Below are 18,035 nucleotides of genomic sequence, written 5' to 3'. Positions count from 1 at the left end.
CTTCAGGTCGCGTCGACAAACAACCAGAGACGAGAACAAAGAGCGAACTCAGACCTGCTTCACACAGAAAACACACAAATACCCAAAATATACCAGAGAAAAATACTTTTGGCCTCTTCCTCATTCAACAGCTCCTCTTTGACCGAGTCTGTGTTTGGTTCAGTTTGTTCAATTCAAGGGATTATTATGGTCTGTAGAGTTTAGAGACGGTTTGATATGAGCTGATAAATCAAAAAGTTAAAATATCTTCAAAAAGTTCATACACATATTTTGAATTTAATAACTTAAAACTAACCAAATAAAAACTAATTTACATCTTAATTCTGATCATTTTGGTATTTGTTAAAAAAAAGTTGCAAAATTATAAAGTAAAAAATAAAAAGCTTAAAAAAAGGTCAGTTCATAGGGAAAATACATATAAATTCTAATATTTGTGATTCAAAAATGAACTTTTTCAACGAGTTTTAATTTTTTGAGATACACTTGTATCTTAAGTCTATTAAAGCCACCGAGACCTGAAGATAAAACCGAGTTTTTGAGAAGTAAATTCCTCCATTTTGAACAAATTTAAATCCCCCAAAATCCTGGGAAAATGTACAAATGAGATCAAAATAATAGTTAAGAAATATATTCAAAAGAAAAGATATAGATCTACCTGTTTTATGCCAGTTCTACGCAACTGAAAGTCACATTTGTGCTTAATTGTGGAACATTTTGTGTAAAAATGACAACGTTTTCATAGTTTTAAAACTTTTTTGTTTTGGGGTCGGTTGTGTGTACGTGTGTGTGTGTGTATGTGTGTGTATGTGTGTGTGTGTGTGTGTGTGTGTGTGGTTTCATTACAAAAACAAACAGCGCCAACTAGTGGTCCAGCATGCTGACTACATCGTTGTTTGTCGTTGACACGAAACTTTTACGAAACAAAAACACGACGATGTGTTTTCACTCGGAACTTTGTTGTGTAAAACAAAGTCTTGCTATTTTTAGACTTTTTCCCAAACTGGGACTTTTTAAAATGAGATTTAAAACTTAAAACATTTTGTTATCCGTTATTGCTTTCATGTCATTTAACAAACTAAATTCTTACTTTTAACTATTTCACACGTGGCACTGACGATCTGTTCCAAAGTGCGTCACAAATACCTGATTTTAACTAAGAATTAAAATTTGTTCAGTTTGTAATATTTTCCCTCAGAATCATGTCATTTATTCTCAAAAGTCCAATTTTATGTCCAAACCTCGACGGGCTTCAGGGGTCGGAATGTTGGTCAGCAGCCAGTGTTTGAATCTCACGATCGGGTTCAAAATGAAGGAGGGGTCGTTTTCTTGCCTCGTCTGTTTCTCAGACGGTGAAATAATTTAACAGGAAGTTGATTTTCAGTCGGATTTCTTCCGTCACAGAAGTTCTCCGGTAAATTAAAGCACCGGAGGAGTTTTACCTCCGTCTCTAAACCTGAAGTCTGTCGGTTGAGTGCAGCTCGTCCATCGCTGGAAGCTCCGCCCACCTCACGTGAGGAGTGGGTGTTTGATGGAGGAGGAAGAGGAGGAGGAGGAGGAGGAGGAGGAAGAGGCCTGGTCCAGCAGAGCCTGCACCGTCATGCAGACCTTCACCAGACCTTTCTCCTCCAGGATGTGGTGAGGCAGACACAGCTTGTCCTGCAGGAGCACCGGGAGAAAGAAAGATGGAGGGATGGAAGAGAGACCATCAGGAGGAGGAGGGAGAGAGAGTGGGAGGAGGGGAGGAGAGAAAGTGGCAGCACAGGATTTAGAAAATGACTTAAATCTTAAATTAGACGAGTTTAAACCTGCCGAAGTGAAGTAAAGATGAGTATTTTGTTTTCTTCTGGGACAATTTTCATGTCTTCCTCTGAAACACCACCTGGTAGTGGATGACGAGCATTTCTTATGAGCTGGTGTTATGAAGAGATTCGTCGTCCACCACTAGGTGGCGTTTCAGGAGTACGTGTAAAAGGCACCTTGTAATAACCTACGTGCCTGAAAAGAAGAAATCTAAATACTTGGGACCAGATTAAAGGAATATTTAACTTAACTCACTAAACGTCTGTTTTTCTAGTTAGTCACACTCAGAGAGCTGTGGCTCATTCATGTAGAGAACTCAACTAGTCACCACTAGTGGGAGCTGCAGAGCAGCATTTATATCACAGGCCGGGAGAATCTGGGGACTCGGCTTCATCTGGTTCGGTTTGCGTGAATCAAACCGCCCGGACGACGTCATGCAATTACAACAGCCGCTGGTTAGGGGGCGCTGTCACCCGAAACGAACACTGACCAGAGAGGAAGAAAAGCATGACAAAGAAGAAACACGGCTCACTGGTTGGTCCAAACCGAAAGAGGAAGTCCCGCCCCTTTAGCCAGTGGCGGTTAATTAACTCGTGGCTAACAGTTAGCCACAAGCTACCGCGATATCTAGTCTTCAGACCAGATTTCGCTACGCTACATCTGCTCATGAGATACTTTGCACTGTTAGCTTTGTTTGCTCACTACCCAGAATGCACTGCTGGTTCTCCAGGGAGTCTGCTCCGCTCAGTCTGGCTCTGCTTCACTTTGGGAAATTGAAGTTTATGAGGCTTCAGGAAGTTTCTGGAAGAGTGTGAGTGCACAGTGCAGGGATGCTAAATGCTAAATGCTAACCTCCAGAGTGCTGCGCGGAGCAAAGAGCCTCGAGCTTCAGCAGGTTTGACCAGATGGTGAATTCTCTGAATAGTCGCTGCTGTAAAAACGACGCCACAAACCAGAAAACTTCCCTAAACCGCTTTTATTACCTCGGCCGTGACAATCTTCAAATATAATGCACAAGTCATAAAAAAAAAGCTTTTTTGTTTGTTTTTTCTTTAGTAACAGAAAGTGGGAGTCACCGTTTGATCCATTTCACAGAATAAGAAAAACTCAGGAATGACTTGAAATGAAGGTTTTATGAATGCTGACGGCACCTTTGAGTCAAACATTCAGAAATAAAGACGGTCAAAAGCCGACGGACTGACGAGGTTTTAAATTCAAGTTTCCACACTGCGTCACGTCGGCTCGTCTCCTTAAAGTTACACGATAAGATCGACCTCGATGAGACCGCGGTTCCCAACCGGGGTCTGCTCGCGGCGCAGTCTGTAAGACTTTGCAACGCCACGGTTAACGTTAACGTTGAGTTCAGCAGAGTTTCTGGTTCTTTCTCCTTCTTGGACGAGAGAAAAAGTTACTCACTGTTCCACCTGGTGGTACAGAGTGGCATTACAACACCGCTCGGACTGTGGCCAGCAGGTCAGCTGGTCCAACTCCGGTGATAGTTTTTCACTCAAAAGCTCCTTTTTTAGCATTTTGTAGAGAGTGGGCGTGTCCTAACGTGGAAGGTTTGACCCTATAAGAGGTTGTAGAGAGTGGGCGTGTCCTCCAGTGGAAGGTTTGACCCTATAAGAGGTTGTAGAGAGTGGGCGTGTCCTAACGTGGAAGGTTTGACCCTATAAGAGGTTGTAGAGAGTGGGCGTGTCCTCCAGTGGAAGGTTTGACCCTATAAGAGGTTGTAGAGAGTGGGCGTGTCCTCCAGTGGAAGGTTTGACCCTATAAGAGGTTGTATAGAGTGGGCGTGTCCTCCAGTGGAAGGTTTGACCCTATAAGAGGTTGTATAGAGTGGGCGTGTCCTAACGTGGAAGGTTTGACCCTATAAGAGGTTGTATAGAGTGGGCGTGTCCTAACGTGGAAGGTTTGACCCTATAAGAGGTTGTAGAGAGTGGGCGTGTCCTAACGTGGAAGGTTTGACCCTATAAGAGGTTGTAGAGAGTGGGCGTGTCCTCCAGTGGAAGGTTTGACCCTATAAGAGGTTGTATAGAGTGGGCGTGTCCTCCAGTGGAAGGTTTGACCCTATAAGAGGTTATAGAGAGTGGGCGTGTCCTAACGTGGAAGGTTTGACCCTATAAGAGGTTATAGAGAGTGGGCGTGTCCTAACGTGGAAGGTTTGACCCTATCAGGTTGCAGGGCAGGTCCACGCCCGTCTGAGAGACAGTCCGAGGTTTGGGAACCGCTGATTGATCCGAGGTGAACAGCTTAAGAACATAAATACACGCTAAGGTCCATGAACTATCTGGTCTCTATAGCCCTTCCTTAGTTTCCATAAACTGCGGCGTTGCATATCAGGTTTCAGCAGAAAAGATGGAAAGACGACCCGTCGTACGGTTTCTGGAGTTTCCTCATTTCTCCTACAAAGTAAAACAAAATGGGCCCGTAGCAGGTTCTAAGAACTATTCAGACATTTAAAAGCACAAAAATACATCCAGCTCATCTGAATCACCAACAGTGAACTATGGCTTTCGTTTGCGTTGCGCTTTTTTTTTCTGGTCACACGTTTCTTTAAATAACGGCCAGCGCTCCGGCAGCTTCGTCACGGGGAATGTCGCTTCAGGACACATGTGCTTCTGCAGTTCCCTCAAACAAGTTGAAGTTTAAAGCCGCAGTCCGGCGGACGCTCCAGTGTGCAATCAGTGGGAAGAGGCGGAGCTCCGACAGGACCAAGACAAACATCTGGGAACATCTGGGATTATTACAATGAGACCAGAAACTCAGTGCTGCTTAAGTTAGATGTACGTAAAAATCTAGAGGTACAGAGCCAGAGATTATAGAGCATCTTCCTCCACCAAGATCCAGATTATAGAGCATCTCCCTCCCCCAACATCCAGATTATAGAGCATCTCCCTCCTCAAGCATCTAGATTATAGAGCATGTTCCTCCTCTAACATCTTATTATAGAGCGTCTCATTATAGAGCATCAGCTAACACCCCACTCATCTTTAGCTGATATCTGTGTCTGATATTTCAACCTTCATCTGGTACCGTATTTATTTTGGGATTATTTCCTCCTGGACGGGGCCAGGCGGCTGCTGGGAGACTTAAAAGTCAAAATAATCCCGTCCAAATGTGCAGAATCCTGCAGAGTGTCAGTCTGTTCACACCCCAGGACTCTGAACGCTCCAGATCCGTCTGTCGGGTGTTTCTTCATCGGGAGGAGGTGAGGCGAGGAGAGATTCTCATGCTGACGCTGCATTTGTGTCACATGAGACAGAAACCGGTGGGAATAATCCAAATGATGCAGGAACGTCAGAGTGGACCAACTCTGATTTGGCTACAGAAACGCTGAGAAGTCCCTTCATAACCGTCAGCCACAACATTATGACCACCAGCCTGAGATGTTTGCTTGTTTGTGCTGCACATCCCACAGATGCTTGATTGGACTGAGATCTGCACTTTAAGCTGCCATCAGGCAAAACTGAATCAAACTCCGTCAAACTGGGAATGTGGCATGTACCAGTGTTTAAAGTGACTCCAGGTCTCCCAGCAGAACCTTGTCCTCATGATGCTCACCTTCTTCCCATAATGCATCGGGTCTCATGTGACCTGGTCCATCAGACCAGACCGCTCCCTGGTCCACTTCAGTGATCGTTACCTTCATTGATGAGCAGGGTGCAACAGTGGACATGTCACTTACAGGGCGGGGCTTCCTTCTCCTGATTGGTCCACTTGATGACACCTGACTGAACCCGAGCCTGCTCTGACACGGCACACATCAAACTGACTCCGGCGCCGTTTACACGTCAAGTCTCCATGGAAACGGTGGGAATGCTGCCCCTGGTCCTGGTCATAGTAACTAGCTCTTCTGCACATGCTCAGTAGAGCCAATGAGAACAATGTTTCCTTCGTGGTGTCATGACTTCCAGTAATAACCTAACTTGGTGGTCTGTCTACTAGAACGTCTGTGTTCTGCCATTGTTGATATTTAGAGCTCATTGTTCTCTCCTCTGTGTGTGTGTGTGTGTGTGTGTGTGTGTGTGTGTGTGTGTGTGTGTGTGTGTGTGTGTGTGTGTGTGTGTGTGTGTGTGTGTGTGTTGTTTCTTTACAATAACAAACACCACCAACTAGTGGCTCAACATCCCAACTACATCATTTTCAAAACAGCGTCGTGAAAACGCGAAACTTTTCTGAAATGAAAGAGCAAAATATTATGTGTTTTAATAAATAAATGTCGTGTAAACGGGGCGCGGCCTTAATTCCTCAGGTTTCTATGAAGTTGTTTCTGTCTATGACAGGTGGATTTGTTGGGTTTCTCTCTGTTAAAAGCACTGAGACATGACTGTGTTGTATGTGGTGCTTTATAAATAAAGTTGAATTGAATTGAACTGAATCCCAGCAGTGGTCATAATGTTTTGGCTCACGTTCACTTTACTGTTTCACTGTTGAATCCTAACGAGCATAAGAGGAAACACCTTGGTTTTATTTCCTCCCGTGTGACATAAACATAGCAGAAAGAAGGAGGCGGAGCCTGTGCGGGAGGGGGCGGGGCCAGCAGGTGACTGACAGGTTGGGGCTACGTCAGCTCGCTCCAGGTGTAGGCCACGAAGAGCAGAACCAGGCACAGGATGTGAACCAGGCTCGAGCCAATCAGGTCCCAGACCTGCCAGGCGGGGGGCGGGGTTTGAGTGGTGACGGATACAAACGTGGGAGTCTTTGACTCCGCCCCCACAGGTGAGGAAGAGGAGGAAGAGGAGGAGGAAGAGGAGGCAGGGTTGGGAGCGTCCCGTTTCCTGTCCGGAGAGGTTGTATCCATAGCAACCAGCGCCCGGACGCAGGCGTGAACCGGCTGCAGGCGGCACTGGAGGATGTCATAGGCCGAACAGAGCGAAGACTGGCGACCCCCGGTGGACGGGAGGAGGAAGAGGAGGAGGAGATGAAGAGGAGGAGGGAAACAACAAGGGAGGAGGAGAGGAGGAGGAAGAAGAGGGAAAATATATGAAGAGGAGAAAAGATGAAGAGGGGGAGGGAAACAACCAAGGAGAAGAAAGAGAAGGAAGAGTGACAGAAGAGCAAAGAGACATGAAGAGGAGAAAAGATGAAGAAAGGGAGGGAAACAAGGGATTGGGAGATGAAGAGGAGGAGGAGAAAGGGGAGAAGGAAAAGTAAAGAGATATGAAGAGGAGAAAAGATGAGGAAAGGGAGGGAAACATGGGAGGAGGAGGTGGAGGAGAGGAGATGAAGAGGAGGAGGAAAGGAAGGATGGAGGATGAGGAGGAGGGAAACAGAAAGAAAGAAGACGAGGAAAGAAGATCAGTAAAGCCAGATGAAGAGTAGGAGGGAAACAACAAGGGAGGAAGAGGAAGAAGAGAAAGAGGAGAGGAAGGAGAAAAAGCGGGGGGAGGAGGAGGAGGAGGAGGAGGAGGAAGAGGAAGAGGAGGTGTGTGATCCAGCCAGAAAGTAAAAAGAGAAGGAAAAAGGCAGGAAGTTAACCAAAGAATACAGAGGTCAAAGGTCAGAGTGAGAGCGGTGTGCGAGGATGAGGATGAGGAAGGGTGGTGGCGGGGGGCAGTGATGTCCACTGAGGGGAGGGGGAGGAAAAAGCCCCGGTGCCCCCCTCCCTCAGTGAGCGGCGCTGCCAGGCGGAGAGGTGAGGTGGCTGATGGGAGAGTCGGTGCAGCAGGCTAGCACGTTAGCACAGAAGCTGATAGCGGGTTAGCTCGGCGAAGCATCAAGGCTTTGGCTACGGTTAGCATCGTCCGCGCAGGCAGCGGGAGGCAGTTAGCAGTTAGCAGTTAGCAAGCAGCGGGGCAAAGTGAAGCAGCTCAGAATCAGAGGAGGAGAACAAGAAGAAACGACTAACAGGAGCAAAGTTCTGATGTGTCGCAGACGTGGATTTTATTTATCAGAAATAAAAAAACTATTTTAACGTTTAACGTTAAAGTAAAATTTTTCATAATTAATTATTAATAAAAGGTCACTTTTATGTGTTCATTTTGGTTTATTGTTTAGTGACAAATTTGGCTACTTCATAAAGTTAGAACAAAAACGTATATATAACGTATTTAGTTTATCTTTAAAAAGTTTTGCAAAAAAAAGGAAAAAAAACTTTGTTCTGATTTCAAGAATTTGATTTGTCACAAAACAATAAACCAAATTACTATATAAAGTAACTTTTAATGAAATTATTGACGACTTAAAGTAAGATTCTTTTTTCATGTGTTTTGTAACTGAGCAGAACAAGATTTTTATTTTATTTTATATATTTTGTAAAAACTGCGCCCTCCGCCCACTATTTCACTCAGCGTGTTTGATTCCAATACAAAAACAAACAACAGCGCCACGTCGTGGCCCAACATGGTAACTACATAATTGTCAGTGTTTCTGGCGTTTCCGTGGAAACGGACATGGTTTTAAGAACGTTGCTGAGTAAATGTGAAATGAAAACGATGTGTAACGTTGTCGTGGAAACGGGACCTAAATGTGTGCTTTAACCTTAAATGTCTTGTTTTGACCATTTCTTCTCAGAATAAAGTCCTTCAAAAGAGGGAAAGGCGTCTCCCCGACCCCCCCCGACCCCCCCTGACCCCCCCTATCGCCCCGGCCTGTCAGAGCTCCCTCCCAGCCCTTCACTTTGAGAACCTCTGCCTCGTCCCATCTGACTGAAGCAGCAGGTCCACACCCGCCTCCAGACCCCTGAACGTGTCCCCTCTGGACCCGGAGCCACATGTTGACTACAGCTGTTTGAGGCGCAGCCAGCGGGGGGGGGGGGGGGATTGATGGAGGGTGGGCGGGGTCTCTATGGAGAACTGGGGGGTGACCTGAGCCGTACTGAGATTAGATCAGATTACAGGATGTGAAGCTGAAGAGGTTTTCCAGGTTGAGCAGACTGGGCGTGCCCCACACCCCCCCCGCCCGGTTCAGACAGAGACCCCTCCCCCCCACCAGTATTGTCACAAAGCACCACCAGCAGCCAGCAGCTCTGGACGAGGATGACCGGGACGTCTTACCTCGGCCACGCCCAACTTCCTGCAGGCGTCCAGGAAGTTCTCCACGTTCCTCCGACACTTGGCCATGCTGAGTTTAGGCTGCAGGCACACGAGCAACAAGCTTCAGAAACACCATCCTGACTCGTGGCGGCGGCGGGGGAGGGGGGGGGACACCTACCACAGCGGGCGAGGGGACATGGATGCTGACCACGGAGCGAGGCCGGATGTGATTGGCCAGATGACAGAGAACCACACCGTCCATCAGGGACGAGCCCAGATCTTCAGGAAGGACGACCTTCAGTCTGCTCTCGATGCTCTGACACACACACCACAGAGGACACACAACACAGAGGACACACACAACACAGAGGACACACAACACAGAGGACACACACAACACAGAGGACACACAACACAGAGGACACAGAACAACACAGAGGACACACAACACACAGAGCACACACCACAGAGGACACACAACACAGAGGACACACACAACACAGAGGAAACACAACACAGAGGACACACACAACACATAGAGGACACACACAACACATAGAGGACACACACAACACAGAGGACACACAACACAGAGGACACACACACCACAGAGGACACACAACACAGAGGACACACACCACAGAGGACACACAACACAGAGGACACACACAACACACAGAGGAGACACACAACACAGAGGACACACACAACACACAGAGGACACACACAACACAGAGGACACACACACCACAGAGGACACACAACACAGAGGACACACACCACAGAGGACACACAACACAGAGGACACACACAACACAGAGGACACACACAACACAGAGGACACACAACACACAGAGGACACACACAACACAGAGGACACACAACACAGAGGACACACACAACACACAGAGGACACACACAACACAGAGGACACACACAACACACAGAGGACACACACAACACAGAGGACACACAACACAGAGGACACACACAACACACAGAGGACACACACAACACAGAGGACACACACACCACAGAGGACACACACAACACACAGAGGACACACACAACACAGAGGACACACACAACACAGAGGACACACAACACAGAGGACACACACAACACAGAGGACACACACACCACAGAGGACACACAACACAGAGGACACACACCACAGAGGACACACAACAGAGAGGACACACACAACACAGAGGACACACAACACACAGAGGACACACACAACACACAGAGGACACACAACACAGAGGACACACACAACACAGAGGACACACACACCACAGAGGACACACAACACAGAGGACACACACCACAGAGGACACACAACAGAGAGGACACACACAACACAGAGGACACACAACACACAGAGGACACACAACACACACAACACAGAGGACACACACAACACACAGAGGACACACAACACAGAGGACACACACAACACAGAGGACACACAACACATATGGATGAGATGCTTTCTTCCTCCATTGGTCCCCCCCCCCCCTCATAAAGGAGTGATCCTCACATCCCGGAGGTGTTCCCTCAGCTCCAGCTCCTCTCTCAGCTGCTCCATCTTCCTCCTCATCGTGAACTGAGGATCCATCGACTCCAGACTCTTGTGGCTCCGCAGGAACACTGCAGGAGGAAGAGGAGGATGAGGAGGAGGAGGAGGAGGAGGAAGAGGAGGGGGAAAGGAGGAGAAAGAAGAGGAGGTTAAAATCCCTGGAATAAAAGTGACATTTGAAAAGGAGTGAACTGACAATAAAGGAGGAGATTAATCATCATGTCTTCAAAATATTCACACACACACACACACACACACACACACACACACACACACACACACACACACACACACACACACACACACACACACACACACACACACACACACACACACAAACACACACACACACGGTGATGATTGGTTGGTAATGAGGTCGCGAGCAGTGATGGTGGGAGTGTGATGTCACTCACCCGGAGGCCTGAACCCATTATAGACCATTAGTCTTTCTCTCACACACACACACACACACACACACACACACACACACACACACACACACACACACACACACACACACACACACACACACACACACACACACACACACAGCTACAGAGGATACAGTTTACGCGACAACATTTTCAAGCGAATAACAGGACGTAGCGTTTCCATGACAACAGTACTCGGAGACACTGAAAACTCAACGACTCCCAATCTGGAACCTTTTGAAAACGTTGCCTCCGTCTGCGTGGGAACATGCAACCTCTCTGGGTTAGCACCAACTAGTGGCCCAACATGAAAACTACATGGTTTTCAGTGTTTCTGCGTAAATAAACTCCAGTTTCACGTTTACACGCCACTCTGAACCGAAAACAATGTGTTTGACTTAATGTCGTGGACCTGAACAGCTGCATCAGGAGAGCAGGTCCAACGACAGTAACTACTGATGTAACTAAGTATTAGTAACTGCAATCCAGTACTTTTCTGTGTAACTTGCAAGAAAACCCAAACTGTTCATAACCGTATTTTTTAATGTCATTTCAAGGACATTTTTAAAACTACATCAATATGATCTGAACCACGGGTCGACAGTAGAAAGTAAAAGTTAAAACTGAGAAATCAAAGTGAAGTTCTGACTTTTGTTTCAGCGAGGCTGCAGCATAACTCAGCCTTTTAAGGACCAACACACACACACACACACACACACACACACACACACACACACACACACACACACACACACACACACACACACACACACACACACACACACACACACACACACACACACACACACACACACACACACACACACACAGTACCAGAGGAAGTATGATACTCCTTTGGGGACACATTACCTAACACTTAAAATACAGGAGCTAAAAATAGAAACACAAGCCAAACACTCCAATCCAGATGTTTTATACATGCACACACATACACTGTGTGTGTGTGTGTGTGTGTGTGTGTGTGTGTGTGTGTGTGTGTGTGTGTGTGTGTGTGTGTGTGTTCTTGCGTGTTTCAGGTTTAATACAGGACACACTGTGACCTTTCAATATTACCTCAACATGTAAGAGCGTCTTCCTCTAAAATCAAGATTATAGAGCACTGTCCCCTTTTACCATCAGATTATAGAGCATCTTCCTCCTCTAACATGAGATTATAGAGCATCGTCCTCCTCGAACATCAGATTATAGAGCATTGGCCTCCTCTAACACGAGATTATAGAGCATTTTCCTCCCTGAACGTCAGATTATAGAGCACCTTCCTCCCTGAACGTCAGATTATAGAGCACCTTCCTCCTCGAACATCAGATTATAGAGCATCTTCCTCCTCTAACACGAGATTATAGAGCATCTTCCTCCTCGAACATCAGATTATAGAGCATCTTCCTCCTCTAACATCAGATTACAGAGCATCTTCCTCACACAGCTAATGCTAATGCTAACACTACAGTAACACAGTGATTTGACATTATGAAGACACCTGAGATCCACAAATGTAACTTTCTCAAGTAAGTAGTTATTTTATTTTATTATTTTATTAATAGAGTCAAACGTGAAACTGCAACCAGCTGCAGCGCCGACACCAGGACCGTGACGACGGAACAAAGAACAATGGACCGGACGCCTTTTATTTTTTTGACCGACCTAAAAATAGACAAAACAACCTGACGGGGTACTTTTGTTCGACTGTTTATTTTTCAGTTCCTGGTCAAACCTCATGGGCAGATCTTTCATCTGAATTCATCTGGTTACAGTCAGACGGTGGAAACACCAGCGACTCTCCACTCACCTGGTCCAGACATCACATAAACATCCAGAGATCAGCGGAGGACTTTTGTTCGGTTCAGATTTCGGATGTTTTAAAATGTCCCGACACTAAAAAAGCAGATTGTTCTGTCCATCCGAGACTTTCACACGAGCCGGGTCAAAACCTTTGCTTCCTGTCAAACTCTGACCCCAACTAGTCAAAGTCCACCGGTTGATCTTTGATCCGGAATCAAAACATTCCCTGACGTGTCACATGACCAGAAGTTTTGATCTCTGGCATCAGTAGACTGAGGCCTGGTTTCCACGGCAATGATTTCAAGTCAGAACGCAAAACGTCTGTTGCACCTTGGAGTTCTGTTCGCACGACAACGGTGCTCGGAGTCACTGAAAACACAACTTTCTGAGAATGGCTCACAGGGTGGAACTTTGTGAAAACGCTCGGGCTCCGTCGTAATGTAAATGGGCGTTAACTTTCTGGAGACGCTCCGGCCTTGTTTACACGACAACGTTTCAGGTGACGACGTCTTAACTGTTGAAAAAATGCTGCGTTTCCACTGCAGCAGCAACAAACTGACAACAATGTAGTTTGTCTGCCGGGCCAGGAGGGGGCGCTGTTGCTTGTTTTTGTAATGAAACCACAAAGACGTGTGCAGAGAACTAAACGCTCTAAACGTTAACAAAATGAAGAGAACCCGACATTTTAGTGGACAGACGACGAATCAGATGCGATTAGCGATGAGACTCAACTATTAAACTACCGAAATGAACAATAAACCTAGAATACAGACTGGGAGTCGCGCCACTCCGGGGGCCGCCATCTTTGTTACTGTTAAGAAGTATTTACCACGGTGGAGGTGCACATGTGCAGTAACAGGGCTCTGTAGAAAAGTTCCACCTTGGGAGCCGGTTTAAAAAAGTGATGGTTGCCATGGCTGCTCGTTTTCGTTGTCATAGAAACGGGGCCTCAGTCCTGAGGAGACGGTGGAAACATTGGTCCTGGTCACCGTAGTAACTAGTAGTTGTGCACATGCTCAGTAGAGCCAATCAGAACAATGTTTTCCTCCATGGTGTCATGACTCCCAGTCCATATTCTCCTGGGACTTTTATTTTGACAGTCACTGTAATGACAATCCAACTTGGTACTTTTATTTTGACAGTGACTGTAACAACAATCCAACTTGGTACTTTTATTTTGACAGTCACCGTAATAACAATCCAAATTGGCGGTCTGTCCACTAGAATGTCTGTGTTCTCTCAATGTTAATATTTAGAGTGTATTGTTCAAACAACAGTGCCCACTAGTGGCCTGGCATGCCAACGACATCGTCTTCAGGATTCCTGCCATTGCCGTCTCCACGGACGTTGTTTTTGAATCGTTGCCATGTAAACTCAAAACCAGAAATGAGCTCAGGTACATTCCAGGTCAGAACAGTTGTGTTTACATGGTGACGCTGCAGAACTCCTGGAGATAAACATTCGCTGCAGCGTTCTGGACCCAGAACCTTCGTCAGGTTCTCACCCGTTTGGACGAGGAATCCAAATGAGGAACCTGCCTGTTGTGTTCACAGTTCTACGTGTTGGGGAACCTGCCGGCCGCGGGTTAGCGAGAAAAGAGGCGGGACCTACCACGGCTGTGCACGCCTCCATCATCACGGCTACGGGGCGTGTCTCTACGGAGGGGCGAGGCCTGTGGGAGGAGGGAGGGGGCGAGACAGGAGGGAGGTGGCGAGCAGGGCAGCGAGGGCGGGGCTGCAGTCAGGAAGTGTGGGAGTGGTCAGAGACGGAGGCAGGAAGTAAGGGGGCGGGGCCGTGTGTAGTGCAGGGAGGGGAGGAGGAGGTGGGGGTGGAGGAGGGTGGAGGGTGGAGGAATCACCAAGGTGAACCGGGTACAGCAAGGCAAAGTTCATTCCACGAAAAAAACAAACAAAAAACAACAGACCCCGAGAAAAAAAAGAGTAGAACCACCGAGAGAACAGACCCGTGTGGTGGAATCAATGACAGGCATTGATTCAGATTAGTCCCATCAGGTGAGTTTTGTGATTTTAACATGCGGGAGAAATGACAGGAAGTGCCCGGAAAACAAAAGACCAGTGAATCGGAAACGACGTGAAGGAGGAGGAAGATGGCGAGATGACGACATAGAACACAAAACAGCAAAAAACAAAGTAAGGATTAGTGGCATTTCATCACAGATCGTCTTCACATGCTGTTAGCATCACGTTAGCATCATTAGCTATTAGCGATATTTCACGATGTAAAAAAAAACCCGATAAAGAAGCTGGATGGTTGCTAGCAAGCTATGACGCTGCCGCTAACGGAGCAGAAGAGCAGCAAACAAAAGCTTCAACAGGAAATCAACCGTTTTAACTTTCAGGTTATTTGACCGAGTTAGTCCACTCCTACTGTAGTGAAGTACTCCAAATACTGCAGTAACTTAATCCAGATTATAGCACATCTTCCTTCTAACGTCCAGATTATAGAGCATCTTCCTCCTCCTAACACCCAGACTATAGGGGATCTCCCTCCACTAACACAACAATATAAAGCATCTTCCTCCTCTCACATCCAGATTATAGAGCATCTTCCTCCCCAACATCAGAATAAAGGGCATTGTCCTCCTCTAACATCAGATTATAGAGCATCTTCCCCCTCTAACATCAGATTATAGAGCATCTTCCACCACAACATCAGATTATAGAGCATCTTCCTCCCCAACATGAGATTAAAGGGCATCTTCCTCCTCTAACATCAGATTATAGAGCATCTTCCACCACAACATCATATTATAGAGCATCTTCCCCCTCTAACATCAGATTATAGAGCATCTTCCACCACAACATCAGATTAGAGAGCATCTTCCTCCTCTAAAATCCGATTATAGAGCATCTCCCCCAACATCAGATTATAGAGCATCTTCCTCCTCCAACACCAGATTATAGAGTATCTTCCTCCGAGCATCTTCATCCTCCAACACCAGATTATAGAGCATCTTCCTCCCCAACATCAGATTATAGAGCATCTTCCTCCTCCAACATCAGATTATAGAGCATATACCCCAACATCAGATTATAGAGCATCTCCCTCCTCCAACACCAGATTATAGAGCATCTTCATCCTCCAACACCAGATTATAGAGCATCTTCCTCCTCCAACATCAGATTATAGAGCATATATACATATAGAGCAAAGTCTTGATACGTAACATTAACTTGTTCCGATGCTTCAAACTGAAGCAGAGGTTTGAAGAACCGCAACAATTTTAGTTCAATGATGAACATTTTGTGATTTTATGAGCAAATATATATATTTTTTTAAAACATTAAAAAGTGAGTTAAATCTTTTCCTCTTAAAGAAACCCCCTCTGCAGCCGTCCTGAGGCGACAGTTCAATATGAGACGTTTAAAGACGGAGGAAGAAGGAATGGTGGTGTTCAGTGGCTCCGCCCCTCATCACTCAATACACACCAACCACATCAACACCCTGAGGTAACAGCAGGCCTCGTCTCTCCAGAGCGTCTCTGGTCCAACACTCACCTGAGCGGGGCTTCAGGCCGAACGGCGGCCCGCTGAAGGACGGCGGTCCGCTGCCGGGAGACCGGTCGTTCCTCTGCGTCCAGCAAACCAGAAGAAAAACCAGAAGAAAATCCAGCGTGAAAAGTCACGTCTCCAGTCAGTCCAGCAAACAGAAGCTTGAAGTGAGATGAGTGAATGAAGACAAACTCCCATCCTCCATGTTTACAGCAGGACAGACGCCTTCACCACCACAACAGCTGCTTTTCTGACCTCCCTCACCTTAAAAAATAAGCTAAAAGAGCTAAAAAATGTTTAAATAAAATCATGTATATACTGATACTGCATCTTATGTTGAATTCATCTGGAATTATATTGTCGACACAGGTGTGCGATTAATTTGTAAATACTCTGATTTTTTTTTAATGGCTTGACAGTACTACAAATAACAAAACCAGCATGTGTGTGGATAGCTGCAAACAAGAAAATAAATATATTTTTGGAGCGCGGGATAGATTCCCGTTCACTCAGGGTTACGTTTTTCTTTGGTCAGATGTTGTTTTTCTGCGTTCAATACGCTCTCAGGATTGTGGCAAAAAAAAAAATTCAATAGTTTCACCAACAGCGCCGACTGGTGGCCCGGCATGACCGCTACATCGTTTTCAGTGTTTCCGTGGAAACGGACATCGTTTTCAAAAGGAGCGAAAAGTCAAACTTTTTTGAAATAAAAAAAACAAAAACAAAAACGGTGCATTTTCACTGGAAACGTGTAAAACGGAGCTTCAGCTGATGACTGGTGAAGGTTTGTACTGACGTGTATCGGACAAGCACACACACACACACACACACACACACACACACACACACACACACACACACACACACACACACACACACACACACACACACACACACACACACACACACACACACACACACACACACACATACACACACACACAGGAAGCCTACACACAGCTTTCCGTTGCCATGGTTACCTTCATGGACATTTGCAACTCATACTCCCGACATGCAAGCTGGGCCTCACACTTGGCCTTGGCTAGAATCATCAGTCTCGTCTTCTGGAACTCACATCCTGCTTCCTGCTGGAGCTGCTGCAGGAGGCGGGACACCCACATGACTCCGCCCACATCTTATCAGCTCTACATCAACCACTTCCACTCTACACCACCTTACACTCCCGTCTCATTACATAACGTGTTCCCGGATGCTGAAGCTCCCCGCCCGTCGGAACCTGAAGCATTCGCTCTCTTTCTAAAACTCTTCATTTCTCTATCTAAAGTTACTCATCGCTGGAAATCCCCCGTACGCCGACGACTTCCATCCTTTCATTTAAAACAACTGTACCTTTGGTGTGGAGGCTCCGTCGTCACTGTCCTGCCCACTGAGGAGGAACACAGGGAAACAGGCAACATCAGCTGTTATTTATTTATTTATTTTTACTATGGAAAACATCTTTGAGTGCATTAAAAATGGTTTGATGTATTATTATTATTATTATCATCAGCATTTTCATACACACTTACACCTGTGATTAGTTATAACTAAGGACGCGCTGCTACCGATACCGATACCAGTGTCAGAGCCGATACTGGTATCGGATACTGCACGGACTACTCATACTTGGAAAAACCTGCCGAGTATTACGTAACGTCATGTATCATCAACGTTGCCTGCAGGTAGACCAGAGAGGACGAGCGCTTTGGAGATTCTCTAATATTTATGAGAACGACAAAAGTGAGACAGATTGTAAATAATGTTCTGACAAAATATCAAGAGGAGGAGGAAGATACTTCGTACAACACAGGCAACTTCATCACCAGAAACTTCATCACTACAACTTCATCACGAGAGACATTTGGACAGGCAGAGTTAGCCGGTGTTTTGGATTAACTGGTTTCCCTGCAAACTGGTGACCGACTTCCCTTAG

General features: G+C 46.3%; 1 protein-coding gene across 3 annotated transcripts in view; it reads right to left on the bottom strand.

Annotated features, from left to right (window-relative positions):
* Nucleotides 1–762: 762 nt before the first annotated feature.
* Nucleotides 763–18,035, bottom strand: part of lrch1 (leucine-rich repeats and calponin homology (CH) domain containing 1) — a 57,779-nt gene continuing 40,506 nt past the window's right edge. Inside the window, exons 13-19 of one of the 3 annotated variants that reach the window (XM_080478569.1) lie at nt 17,453–17,489; nt 16,109–16,181; nt 14,202–14,324; nt 10,321–10,430; nt 8,956–9,093; nt 8,799–8,876; nt 763–1,656 (exon numbers count right to left, since the gene is read on the bottom strand). In XM_080478569.1, coding sequence (XP_080334695.1) covers nt 1,507–1,656; nt 8,799–8,876; nt 8,956–9,093; nt 10,321–10,430; nt 14,202–14,324; nt 16,109–16,181; nt 17,453–17,489 — 709 coding nt within the window. In that variant the 3' untranslated portion in view covers nt 763–1,506. Of the gene's footprint in view, nt 1,657–6,205; nt 6,683–8,798; nt 8,877–8,955; nt 9,094–10,320; nt 10,431–14,201; nt 14,325–16,108; nt 16,182–17,452; nt 17,490–18,035 lie in introns of those variants that run through there. The other 2 variants (XM_080478568.1, XM_080478570.1) reach the window with 2 other exon arrangements.

Source organism: Lipophrys pholis (genome assembly GCF_963383615.2).
Source record: "Lipophrys pholis genome assembly, chromosome: 13".
NCBI classification, from domain to species: Eukaryota; Metazoa; Chordata; class Actinopteri; order Blenniiformes; family Blenniidae; genus Lipophrys; species Lipophrys pholis.
This window is presented reverse-complemented; position numbering and strand designations above follow the sequence as displayed.